This window comes from Zeugodacus cucurbitae, chromosome 3 (assembly GCF_028554725.1).
Source record: "Zeugodacus cucurbitae isolate PBARC_wt_2022May chromosome 3, idZeuCucr1.2, whole genome shotgun sequence".
In the NCBI taxonomy this organism is placed as follows: Eukaryota; Metazoa; Arthropoda; class Insecta; order Diptera; family Tephritidae; genus Zeugodacus; species Zeugodacus cucurbitae.
This window is the reverse complement of record NC_071668.1, coordinates 74,046,806-74,059,433: the sequence shown is the minus strand read 5'-3', so window position 1 is coordinate 74,059,433 and position 12,628 is coordinate 74,046,806. Positions and strand designations below refer to the sequence as shown.

General features: G+C 31.4%; 3 protein-coding genes across 6 annotated transcripts in view; 2 read left to right on the top strand and 1 right to left on the bottom strand.

The window, feature by feature from the left end:
* The window catches only part of LOC105219402 (protein piccolo), a 66,348-nt gene extending 58,388 nt beyond the window's left edge, over positions 1–7,960 (bottom strand). Inside the window, exons 1-2 of one of the 4 annotated variants that reach the window (XM_054227689.1) lie at positions 7,877–7,960; positions 3,897–4,285 (exon numbers count right to left, since the gene is read on the bottom strand). In XM_054227689.1, coding sequence (XP_054083664.1) covers positions 3,897–3,910 — 14 coding nt within the window. In that variant the 5' untranslated portion in view covers positions 3,911–4,285; positions 7,877–7,960. Of the gene's footprint in view, positions 1–3,896; positions 4,286–7,290; positions 7,633–7,660 lie in introns of those variants that run through there. The other 3 variants (XM_054227686.1, XM_054227687.1, XM_054227688.1) reach the window with 3 other exon arrangements.
* The window catches only part of LOC105219401 (DNA fragmentation factor subunit beta), a 102,759-nt gene that overhangs the window by 72,111 nt on the left and 18,020 nt on the right, over positions 1–12,628 (top strand). The gene's annotated exons all lie outside the window — the stretch shown is intronic.
* Positions 908–12,628, top strand: part of LOC105217715 (uncharacterized) — a 135,213-nt gene continuing 123,492 nt past the window's right edge. The window contains exon 1 of the mRNA XM_054227698.1: positions 908–917. The gene's annotated coding sequence lies outside the window, so the exon portion shown is untranslated. The remainder of the gene's footprint in view (positions 918–12,628) is intronic.

Below are 12,628 nucleotides of genomic sequence, written 5' to 3'. Positions count from 1 at the left end.
AATTACGACAACTGTTGGGGGTTTTGAGTAAGTGTTTGGTTGTGTTTGAATGTTTTTGAATGATTTTCATTTCACGTATCATCGATTTACCTTTTTATCTTCAATCTTCATTTATTATGCCAGTTTATTGGGTTTATACCAGTTGTTTGTTCGATTCGACAGCCTCTAAAGTTTGACGAATTAAACAATTTTTTTAAATAAAATTGTATTATCATTCTTATTTTTCTATTGTCGTTCTCCGCTTTATTTAGTGTTTAATATTTTTTTGTTTCAATATTTAAAAAAATTAAATTTTTACTCTCTTCTGGTATAAATTGTACGCTCATATGACATTTTTATTTATTGTTGTTTATATGCGAATTCGTTTCTCTTTGCTTTTTATAAACACGTGTGGATTAATGAACATCATTCTGCGCCGCCTAAATCTTAATAGTTGAAGAAAATTTTGTTTTATTTTTAGACCTAATAATACTTTCTGATTTTTCTCATTTTATTTTAGTTGGTTTCGTGTGCGTAATAATTTGCTTAATTTATGTGACCTTGAATTTGTACTTAAACCAAGAAGTCTGAATGGGTTTCTCCACATTTCATTAGTGAATTGTGTGAATAAATAAAAAAAAAAAAACATAAAATATAAGAAAGCCTAAATTATATGGAAAATAATTCTTGATAAGAAGAGTGAATGCTTATTCATCGTTGAAATTGGTAAACAAACATATAAGTTTTTTTATAAAAATTTACAAACTCACCTATAAAATTGAATAAATGTATAATGGGGACAAATTCCAGATATTTATCCAAACTATTTTGTAAAAATTTTCTTTAAAATTTTTTTGATTTTTTATTGCAAAAATCATTTATTTTCAATAACTTAAAATACAAACACAAAAAATTATGAAACTGTCAAAATCGTTAACACTTCGTATTTGTTATGTTATGCTTTCAACATATGCAATTTGTTTGCGAAAATAAAACCACTCACTAAGAACTGACCTAATTTAAATTGAGCACAACTATGCAAATTAGTAATTTGGAACAGATAATTTTAAAAATAAATTTTTAAGTAAAAATAGAAATGACGGGGCATTAAACAGAAGATTTAGCTGAAACAATTTGGATTTTTTGTTTCAATATTTCTTTTATTTTTATTTTTTATTTATTTTTTGTTTTATTATATAATTAAATGAGAAATACTTATGCTAGTAAATTATTTAAAATCAAATAAAAACAGTCTACAGTATGAGGTTTTTATGAAAAGTTTAATCAAAAGTTGAATATCAAGAAATATTTAAAGAGGTTTTTTGGTAAATTTCAGGGAAATTTTTTTTGATTTTTTGTATTGGTTTAATTGAAATTATCTTAGCATTTCCTCCTCTATTGTCCAGCTATTGCCAGACTGGTGTTGAAACACCTTGGAAGGCTCACTTTCGACGTACATAGCGAATTGGCTAGAATTGATATTAGCCGACAAAAGAAGTTCGTAACATATTCCAAGCGTTTTGCTGATCTTTGATCCAATAGGAGCTTATTGGTATCACAAAGGATAACTGCATTGCATTTTCGTTAAGTGTAATATCTTACAAATATACTATGAAAATTTGAAGTTTATCCGATAATTGCTTTTAGAGTTATTTCACAAATAACAACGAGCGCTCGGGCACTCCAAAACGCTAGTGTGAAACGTGTTTTCTCAAAACTATATTTTTTGAACTGGTGATAACTGTAACTCGAAAACCGCTCGGTAGATTTTAATGAAACTTCTACAGCTTTTAGAATGCATAATAAACTCAGGCCTGAACCAAAGATTTTTTTTTTCAAAAATTTCGATTTTTTAAGACAAAACAAACTGTTGATTTTTTCCCGAAAATCTCAAGGTCGCTATTTTGATAATTTTTGAAAAAAAAGCTTCGATCAGGCCGGAATTATCTATTTCTAAAACAAATTTTGTTTTTCCGATTGATTTTAGATGAATCTCCAAGGACTTATTATTGTCACCGCAAGGACTTTTTTTGAAACTGGCTCAATACAGACAGCTATAACTTTGGAAATTATAATTTTTTTTTCAAATTTTCGTGACTTTAAGTCAAAACATTCTATAATAATGCCATATTATTATACATAAAAATAACATGAAAAAAAATTACTGAAAATTCTCATTTTTTCGTGTCTCTGACTACCCCTAACCCCTTAACCGTAGTCGAAATTATAGTTTTTTTTTTCAGAACAAAGTTTGTATCACAACTGAAAATATTGATAGAAAAGTAAATATTTGGAGATATTTTTATTTTGCATGTTTTGTTGAAAGAATTACTTTATTTATTTTTTCCCACTATTTTATTATAAAATTTGTTTTTATTATCACTTTTTCCTCTTTTTCAAGTTAACAAACCTGAGTTTAATAAAATTTACAAATTTTTCGTTTGAAAAAATATTATTGTGATTTGAAAATCTTTTTCTTCGATATTTACAAAATTTACCTAAAATGTCATTTATAGTTTTTCAACCTAATTTATGCCGGATTTCAAGAAAATATATCTAACCGTTAATTTTCAATTCCACGCACCTGTCACGTGCATAAAATCGTATATATCAAAATCCGCCTACCCAGTCTAACCCACGCTCCGAATATATGTACATATTTCAATTAATTAATTGTTTATGCGACAGTTTTGCGCGCATAAAATTTTCACATTTCACCAATTAACCGGTTGATTTCGTGAAAACAAACTAAAATTTGCCCTAAAACACAGTCACACACACTCTTCAAGTTGGAAATGCAGAAACAGAAAACTGAAGAGCGCACAATTTTGAATGAGCGATTGGCGCATGTGTGTGTCACTGAAGACAGTTAAATGTCAAATGATGCACTGAGTCTGAATTCAGTTGTCAATAAATACACTAGCAAAGGTATTTCCGGTGCGAAATAATGAGAAAAGCGAATAAAATTAATTAATTGAAGACAAGTTTTGCGCTACATTTAGTATTTTAGTAATTAAATTTATATATTCATTATATACGAAAGTTTATAGACTCAATATTTAAATATTTCAAATAATACATTTAATTTTAATTAATTTTTTTTTTTCTAAAAAATATTTTATTTTATCGCCCAACTTTCGCAAATATATGCCTTCCTGTTTCTTTTTATTTTTAATTCATTTTCATTTATTCATTTTTTTGTGTGTGTGTTTTTATATTTTTGCTAAAACATCAGAACATCAGGCGCGCACACGCCACCCATAAACCCACAATAGTTCGACACTTAGCCACCACAAGTTGGTTGGTTGGTCGGGCGGTGCCAGCTGACGCAACGCATTAACCGTCACAAATGTTGTGCTGGCATGTCGGCGCTGGCGGCCCTGAGGTGGTGGGCGTTGTTGGCCTTCAAAGTGAAGAAAGCCAACGACAAAAAAATAAATATTATATAAAAATACAAGAACCTCGCACTGAATTATTGGCAACACAGATTTACACATGTGTTTGTTTGCGTATGTGAGACTTTGTATCTTACTCTCTTCACACAGAGTGGACTTGGGAAGTAAAAACTGCATAAATCGATAGTGTTGATTTGTGAGAGATAATTTTAATGTCTATACATATTTGTGATAAAAACTTAAGAAAATTGATGAGGATATAATATGAGAAAGCTAGAGTCCAGATAAAACCGTTAAATTCCTTAATTCTCTTAATATTATTTTTCTCACTAGCACCGCAATTATAATTTTATATTTTGCGATACTTTCTTCTGGATATGCGCGTCGTTTAGTTTATATATATATATATTTTTGAATTTTTTTTTGCAATTTTTCTCTAACTTATTTTCGACAAATTCTACTCGAAATTCTTTACTTAAATTTAAAGTCTTAAAAAGTTAATACTGTGCAAAAATTACTCACCCCGCTGAATTCATTGCTGTTCGATTGTTGTTGTTGTTGCTTCTAACGTTTATATGCGTTTATGTCGATTTTTTTTTTGTCGCTTAAAGCAAAACTTTTGCCAAAAATCGTTTATACACTGTGTTGCGTTGGTCGATTTGCTTGGTGTTTGCGTCGATTTCGATTTTGGTTGACAACAGACAGCAGGCCACAAGCACTTTTTCCTACTTTCAGCCGATTTCAGTTAATCTCTCTACGTTTGCTAGCTGTACCGCAATTTATCTTACAAATAATCTCATTAGAATTCTAAGTACCGCAGCGTTGTTATTTTGCGATTGCGTTTCTTATTTTAATTTTTTTTATATTTTTTATGAATTTTTTCTTCGAGCCAAAAACTTATCACCAAATCACTGAAAATTCGCAAAAAATATTATATAAAAATTCGCAAATTTGTGGGCGTGAAATGTGAAAATCTAGTTTGTTGGAGACAAAGTTGTCTTTAAATTTGGTTTTGGGTGTGTGGTTTGCATTAAAGTTTTGTGGTTTTTGATTAATGTTTGATTGTGGTTTCGTTGTTGTAAATTATTAGTTGAAATGTTATTAATTTTGATGACTCGGTGTAAGAATTATAAAATTGTTTGGTTTTAGAAAAGCTTTCACTTTCAAACATAATCCTTTCTTATTCTGCATAATATATATAATAATTGGAAATTAAGTTGATATATCTTCATCATTATTTAATAAAAAATATATATAAATGACGATGAGCCTCAGCCGCATATTTCTTGGAATTAAAAAACAAAGCAAAATTTCCCGCAAATGTCGAGAATTCGGTTCAAAAAGTCACATTTTCAGTTGAGAATAAGTTTGGGATGCTAACAGATCTCTATCTCTACAAATATTTTGTTGGGTTAAGGTTGACACAAATGTCCAAGATCGATATAAAAAAATCGATTTAATCGACCAGTGCTTGACCCTAGAGACATCTATTGGAAAACGGCGGAAGCAAAATTGTAGACCTAATAATTTAGTAGTAAATCGATCATCGGCAAAACAGATCTCTATTTATGAAATGATCTTTAAATGAATATCAACTTTTTTAGATTTTTTTGTTAATATCAAAATACGAATTTTTAGAAACACAAACGTTTAAAAACTCATTTATTGTCCAAAAAATACTTTTATTTTGGAGCAAAATATTTTGAACAAGTAAGGAAGGGCTAAGTTCGGGTGTAACCGAACATTTTATACTCTCGCAATTTATTGATGTAATTTTATAAAAACAACACAATTCGACCCATATATTCGGCATAAAGTTCAATAGAATAACGAAAATCATCATAAATAGTATTTGGGGACTGAGGTAATTCCTAAACCGATTTCACTCGTTTTCACCACCAAGATACAATGTATCGAAGACTATACGATCACTTAATTTAATATTACTTATAATTAGGTATATAGGATCTGGGGGAAATTATGACCCGATTTTTACCATTTCAGGTACAGAGAGAAACTGTTATAAGAAAAAAATTCAGAGGGAATCAATTACATTAAAATATCTGAGGGATTTACCTATATTTTCGGTGAAAAATTAACCTTAGGCACTGAGTTCTTCATGTTTGATATCAGGGGCCTTGAAAAGTCATGGTTCGATTTTGACAACTTTTCCACAAGTGATGTCACAGCTCAAATACAGTATTTGTGTAAAGTTTTATTCCGCTAGCTTCATTGGTTCCTTATGAATACATTATAAAGTGAACGAATCAGATGGAATTCAAAATTGGGTTATATGGGAAGTAGACGTAGTTGTCAACCGATTTCGCCCATATTCCACCCGTGTCATCAGGGTGTCAAGAAAGTGTTATGTACCGAATTTCATTGAAATCGGTCGAATAGTTCTTGAGGTATGGTTTTTGACCCATAAGTGGGCGACGCCACGCCCATTTTCCATTTTGTAAAAAAATCTCAGTGCAGCTTTCTTCTGCCTTTTCTTATGTAAAATTTGGTGTTTCTGACGTTTTTCGTTAGGGAGTTAACCCACTTTTAGTAATTTTCAACCTAACCTTTGTATGGGAGGTGGGCGTGGTTATTATCCGATTTCTTTCATTTTTGGACTGTATAAGGAAATGGCTAAAAGAAACGACTGCAGAAAGTTTGGCTTATATAGCTTTATTGGTTTGCGAGTTATATACAAAAAACCTATTTGGGGGCCCACTTTTCCAAAAAAATTACATCCAAATGTGCCCCTCCCTAATTGGATCCTATGTTCCAAATTTCATTTTCATAACTTTATTTATGGCTTAGTTATGACACTGTATAGGTTTTCGGTTTCCTCCATTTTGTGGGCGTGGCAGTGGACCGATTTTGCCCATTTTCGAAAGCAACCTCCTCAGGGTGCCAAGGAACATGTGTTCCAAGTTTCATTAAGATATCTTAATTTTTACTCAAGTTATCGCTTGCACGGACAGACGGACAGACGGACAGACGGACGGACAGACATCCGGATTTCAAATCTACTCGTCATCCTGATCATTTATGTATATATAACCCCATATCTAACTCTTATATTTCTTGGTGACACAAACAACCGTTATGTGAACAAAACTATGATACTCTGTGCAACAGGTTGCGAGAGTATAAAAATTCTGACAAATTTCAATGCAATCAAATATAATGCAATTGAATGACTCTTTCAATTATATATCGATATGTGTTTTGGGTTCGAAAACTTTCCAAACTAGTATATATCTACTCTACAAGGCCTAGAAATTGCATATATTCTATTTAAAACCGATTTCTGTTTTTCAAAGTTGGAAAGTGAAATTTTTGAAAATTTTATTAAATTTTTTAAAAAGTTTTTTCTTGTAAAATACATATTATACTGATTGAAAGTAAATCTTTCTATATCTAAAAATTCGAAATACAGTTGAATTTTCTTAACTCGAATCACCATAATCCAACTTCGAGCTAGCGAGACTACCGAGTTACGAAAGGTGATTTGTATGAAATTTAACGTCTCTATTGCCAATTCAAGTTTATTGAAGTTTGAGTTATGGAAGTTCAACAGTGTTTAAAATTAGTTTATTTAACGCTTAAAAAATAAATATTTTTTTGAAATTAAGAAATTATCCCAATTATTTTTTTATAATTATTTATTATTTTAAATTTTTTTAAATAAAATTTTTGATAGTTTATATACATTTTTATATTATTTTTTATCGTACATTTTTACTACTATTTACATGTTTTTTTACAAATAGAAATGCTAGATTTAGTTCTAATTTGTTTTTTGTGTACTTTTTTATAGTTTTTGATTATTTTTTACTAATTATTTTTTAATTTAGTTCTAATTGCATGTCTGTGCACCGTTAATGTTACTTTTTTATGAGTATTCACTATACATGTCTTCTACCTTATAATAAATATGTACACCAAGTTTAAAAAACCAAATTTTCCACAATTTTATTTAAAATATTTTATTTTTCAGTCTTTTTTGCTTCTAGTCTTCACAAACACTTCCTTAATTGAATTTCACAGTTTAACTTTTGCTGCACGCACTTCTTCAACAGTTTTCTAGCGCATATATCTATGTTTTTCACACCCAAAACTCGTGTTCAAAATCCGAAATCGTTAATATTTTTGCACTTTACACACGAAATTCTTATTTTCTATATTCGCAGATCACATTAATGTGTTTTCTTGTAATTTTCATGCAGCTATTTTTAACTTTTCATATATATAGTAAATATATATGTATGTAAGTATCTGCGACGGCACTTTACTTTTTCTCACACGTTGCAAGGAATTTGTGAATTCTTTTAAGAATTCGCACTTTAGATTACAATTTCAGACGTTGTGTTTTCGTTTACTTTTATAATTTTTTTTGTTGTGAAATTTCTTGTTTTATTTAGAAATTGTTTAGTTGCAATTGATTTCTAAATGTAATATGTAATTATTTTCTTGTTCTTCTTCGGTCGTTCTTTGGTGATGGTTCTCACTCAGAAAACAACGCGTTTCTTCAAGTAGCCCAACTCGCACTGAATTCGCAGGAAAATTTTCCTCAACATTTCAGTCGAAAAATATGTGTTCGAACTTTGTGAAAAATTCGTGCGCTTCGGTCAAGCGGTAATTTTGCGCCTGTGTGCATGTGTATGTGTGCGGTCGAATTGTATAAAAATATAAATTTACATGCATGTATTTGTGTATTTTCTTCATACCTTTCTATACGTATATATGTGTGTGTGTGTGTCGTGTATTGGCCATGTTGGAAAACTCACGAAAAATGTGCTCGCGAGTTTTTCGGCCGTTTTCGTTTAAATAAATAAAAGATTTCGGAAAATTCAAAGCTAAAAAAACCAAAGAAAGCGTACACACAGCAAGTGCATGCATTCGCATGCGGTACATATGTACGCTTTTGTATATAATATGTATAGGCAATATATAGTATAGAATTTGAAGTGAAATTGCGTGTGTGCTACGCACGAGTCTGTTAATTCGTCTTCAAAACTTTTTCTTTTTTATTTTTTTTTTCGGTCTTTGGGGGATTTTCAAATCTCTCTATTTCATTCTAAAATAAAAGGATGAGCAATGGTGATGTGCGTGCCAAGGCGAATCCCCGGAGTTTCGCAAACCAATTTTAATATCGTGATTTGTTATTTGAAAAATAAACCTTGTTTGAAGAATAACAAAAACAAATATCAAGTAGATATATATACATACATATATATATTATACTATAAAATAAAAGTAAGGGTGAGGACTACTAAAGAATCTTACTTATATATACTTATGAACTTAAGTGATCTAAAATGTAAATGTTCTCGATTTACATTCTTTTTCCTTTTTAATTTGGAATCTAATTTTGAAGTTATTTTCTCGAATAACTTCTATGCTCACGTACAAATAAAAGTTTCACATTATTCAAAGAACTTGAAGTTTGCGAGTTTCGACTCGCACGCGAACTCGCACTTGGCCTATGCGGGTGTAAAATATTAGGTCTACAACTTTGTTTCCGCCGTTTTTTTATATAAAAATGGTTACAAATGTCGATGAACCTCAGCCGCACTTTTCTTGGAATTAAAAAAGAAAAGCAAAATTTCCCGCAAATGTCGAGAATTCGGCTCAAAAAGTGACATTTTCAGTTGAGAATAAGTTTGGGATGCAAACAGATCTCTACAAAATTTTGTTGGGTTAAAGTTGACACAAATGTCCAAGATCGATATAAAAAAATCGATTTAATCGACCAGCGCTTGACCCTAGAAACATCTATTGGTAAACGGTGAAAGCATTATCTAAACGGTCTGTAAAAATATTTTGAATAGATCTTTCCAAGAATGTTCATAAATCCATCCTAAGGATTCAATAATACAATTTTATCATAAGTGTTTGCCATTGTTTTAAAAATGGCCGTGGTTGGCTCGAATAAATTTCAGCTGTGAGGCCCCATCGATTACTTTTTGCAGCAATTTGGGCCGTATGTATGTAAAAAGTAAAGTAAAGGACGTTGTTCCCAAAAAACTTTCTCATAAAAATTTAATTCAGTTACACAACTAGAGCAATTCCTAAACTTGGATCTCTTGAGTGCTTCAGTTTCATCATTTAGCAAGTTTCCCATGTATCTATTCCTTCTTTAGTCTATATTTGTATATAGGGTTCTAGAGTTGTTTAAACCTCTCATTAGCCTAAGGAGTGATTACCGCTATTGAAAATCTTGAAATAAAAAATAAATTTCGAGAAAAAGTTCGCCTCATTCAGTTCCAGAATAAGAACATCATGATTTTGCACAAAACTTGTAGTATATTTTTCAAAGCTTGAAGAAGCCCAAATAGCTTTCGTCCTTGGTTAAATGCGTTCCGCATGCGATCTACTTTATTTGGAGTTCTCTTCCTGTTTACCACTCAACTATAACAAAGCTTTGTTATGTATGACACTTCAAGGTATTGGAATTGCGCCGCATTGTCCAACAGCTCCCTGATTTCATCATTAAAACGCTTATGACAATTGGAGGAAATGTCAACCGGCACGTTTGGGCAATTTAGCATAACCTCCAAAACCATTCCTGGTGTTCAATCATAATCATCAACGCCGTCATAACAACGCCGTGATCACTACTTATTATTTATAAGTTCTATGTATTCACTACCCCCCATCACTACCCACCCTTTCTAATACCAAAGAGTTTATTTTATTTTTCGTCTTTTTTGTAGGCAACTGTAGAACTTGACATAAGCACAATTCTGCTGGCCCGTCCATTATCTTGCCAGCGTTTTTTTTTTTCTTGCCCACATTCACAGCTGTTGAGCAAATAAATAGCACTTTACCCCCCAGCCGGGTGCGAATAATACCGACCAATGGTCCTAACGACAACTAATGTCAAATCCGTTGCCGTCGCTGCTACTGCTGCTGCTGTTGGCGAACGCAGACAATAGATTTTTCATTTTTCCGCCGATAGTTTTCCTGAAAGCTTTCACGCGTACACGAGCCCCGTCAACGCCAACGACACGATGAATGTACTTACACTTATGTACCATAGGTTTGTAGGTGTGCCAGTTTGCATTTTTCACCCGTTTCAGCTTCGGAGCAGTTTGCGTTCGACGTTGAGTACCATATGAATTTTGGCATGCGACCAATTTGTATAAATCGCATGCGAATCAAATGTGTTTTGTATACATATGTATGAGGAGAAAAAGATGAAGATGAAGAAGAAGCAGAAGAGTTTAACATCGAAATTGAATTGAAATGAAGTATGTAAAAGTAAAAACAAAACAAACCAAATTATTTAGCAAAAAAAAATAAAAATTTTGCATAAATTATTATTATTTTATGTATAGTATAGTGGAATTCAATTCAGACCCCAAGTATTTGTGCACTTAACAAACTCAGTATATCTATGTATAATATGAATAGATCTGATTCAATCTTCGATACATTTCTACTACTAAGTTTTTGTACATATCTCGCAAACTACTAAATCTATCTCGCAAACTAATCAACCAATCTTTCTAGAGTCGTTTCTTTTAGGTACTACCTTATACAGTCCAAAAATGGAGGAAATCGGATTATAACCTCGCCCACCTACCATACAAAGGTTATGTTGAAAACTACTAAAAATGCCATCAGAAACCTTAAATTTCATTATAAAGATGGTACAGAAGTGCTGCACTCAAAATGGTATACAAAATTTTAAATGGGCATGGTTCCGCCCACTTATGGGTCAAAAAACATATCTCCGAAACTACTCGACCAATTTCATTGAAATTCGGTTCATAATATCTTCCTGGCTTCTCAATGACATGTTGTGAAAATAGTCCAAATCGCTTCATAACCACACCTACTTCCCATATAACAGAACTTTGAAGTCGATCTAAATCATTTACTTTACAATATATAAAGTCAGCACTAGTGAATATATCGAAACAGAACTTTGCAAAAATACTGCATTTAAAAAGTGGCATCGCCCTATTAAAAATCGCCGAAATCGGTCCATAAGTTTTCAAGACCCTATATATCGAATATGAGGACCTCAGTGCTTCCAACAAATTTTTTACCGACAAGTTAAGTTTCTCAGATATTTTGAAGAAATTCAGTTTCTTCTAATAATATGTGTCCGTGCCAAAAATTAGTGAAATCGGGTGATAACTTCCCTAGCTCCCATATACCTAATCATAGGGTTTTCAAACTTTCAATGGACTTTATACCATATATATGCCGAATATGTGAGAGCCAAACTTAACCCTTCCTTACTTGTTGAATATTATAATGTGTTCCACAATGGCTTTTTGAGTCTTTCTCAATTCAACAATTTTCGGATAATGATTTCATTATTTATCGTTGCTTTATCGTAGTGCAGATTTCATAAGTTTTCTACCCATAAATCCGGCCCTTTTGGCAAATTGGTTCCCACAGACGGCTTCGAAGGAGTCGGATTTATAGTTGTGGAGTAATCTGTAATGCAAAAATGTCGGTGAATTCCTTTTCTTATAACTAAAACTACAATGCAAGGTAATAGATAAGGTTGTTTCGAGGCCTCTAACCTAAACTAACTTTTAGTAAATTTTTCGTTTATTATAAGCGTATTCGATTTTCTTTCGATACCAACCCTTCTAATTTCTCTCGCAAGTTTTATGAAACTTTAATATAGCAATTTCATGTTAGCATTTAATATTTGTCAAAATCAGCTGTTTGGACAAATTTTTATGTTTTTTTGCTGTCAGCAAATCACTTTCCTTTTCTTTAAAAATATAAAATTATGATTTGTGTACAAATGTATAATCAATCGTTTGCTCTAAGTGTGTTGTATATATAAATTTAATTATATTTGTAGATAGATCTACACATACTATATATACTCATATGTATATATGAGTTAAGTTTCAAAAAATCACTTTGAAGAGCGTGAAATATTTATTTCAATGCGCATGTAGAAATAATTATATTACTTTTGTGTTGGCTCAGTAAATAAGTGTCTGTATATGTATATTCTGTAGATAATTTTGTATCTAATAAACAGCTACATATATGCCTCCATTTAATGAACTAACCATGTAGTGTTCGTCTGGTTCAAAAACTATGATATGAACACGTGCCAATTTTGAACACAATATTTTGTGGTGCTCATTGAACTTATGACTAATCTATCTTCTTCATATAAATATGTATGTATTTGACACATCTGTGCCAAAAAAAAATACACTTTCAATGATTTTTTTCTTTGCTAAAGTGCCTTAATTCTACCAATTGCTTAGTAAAAT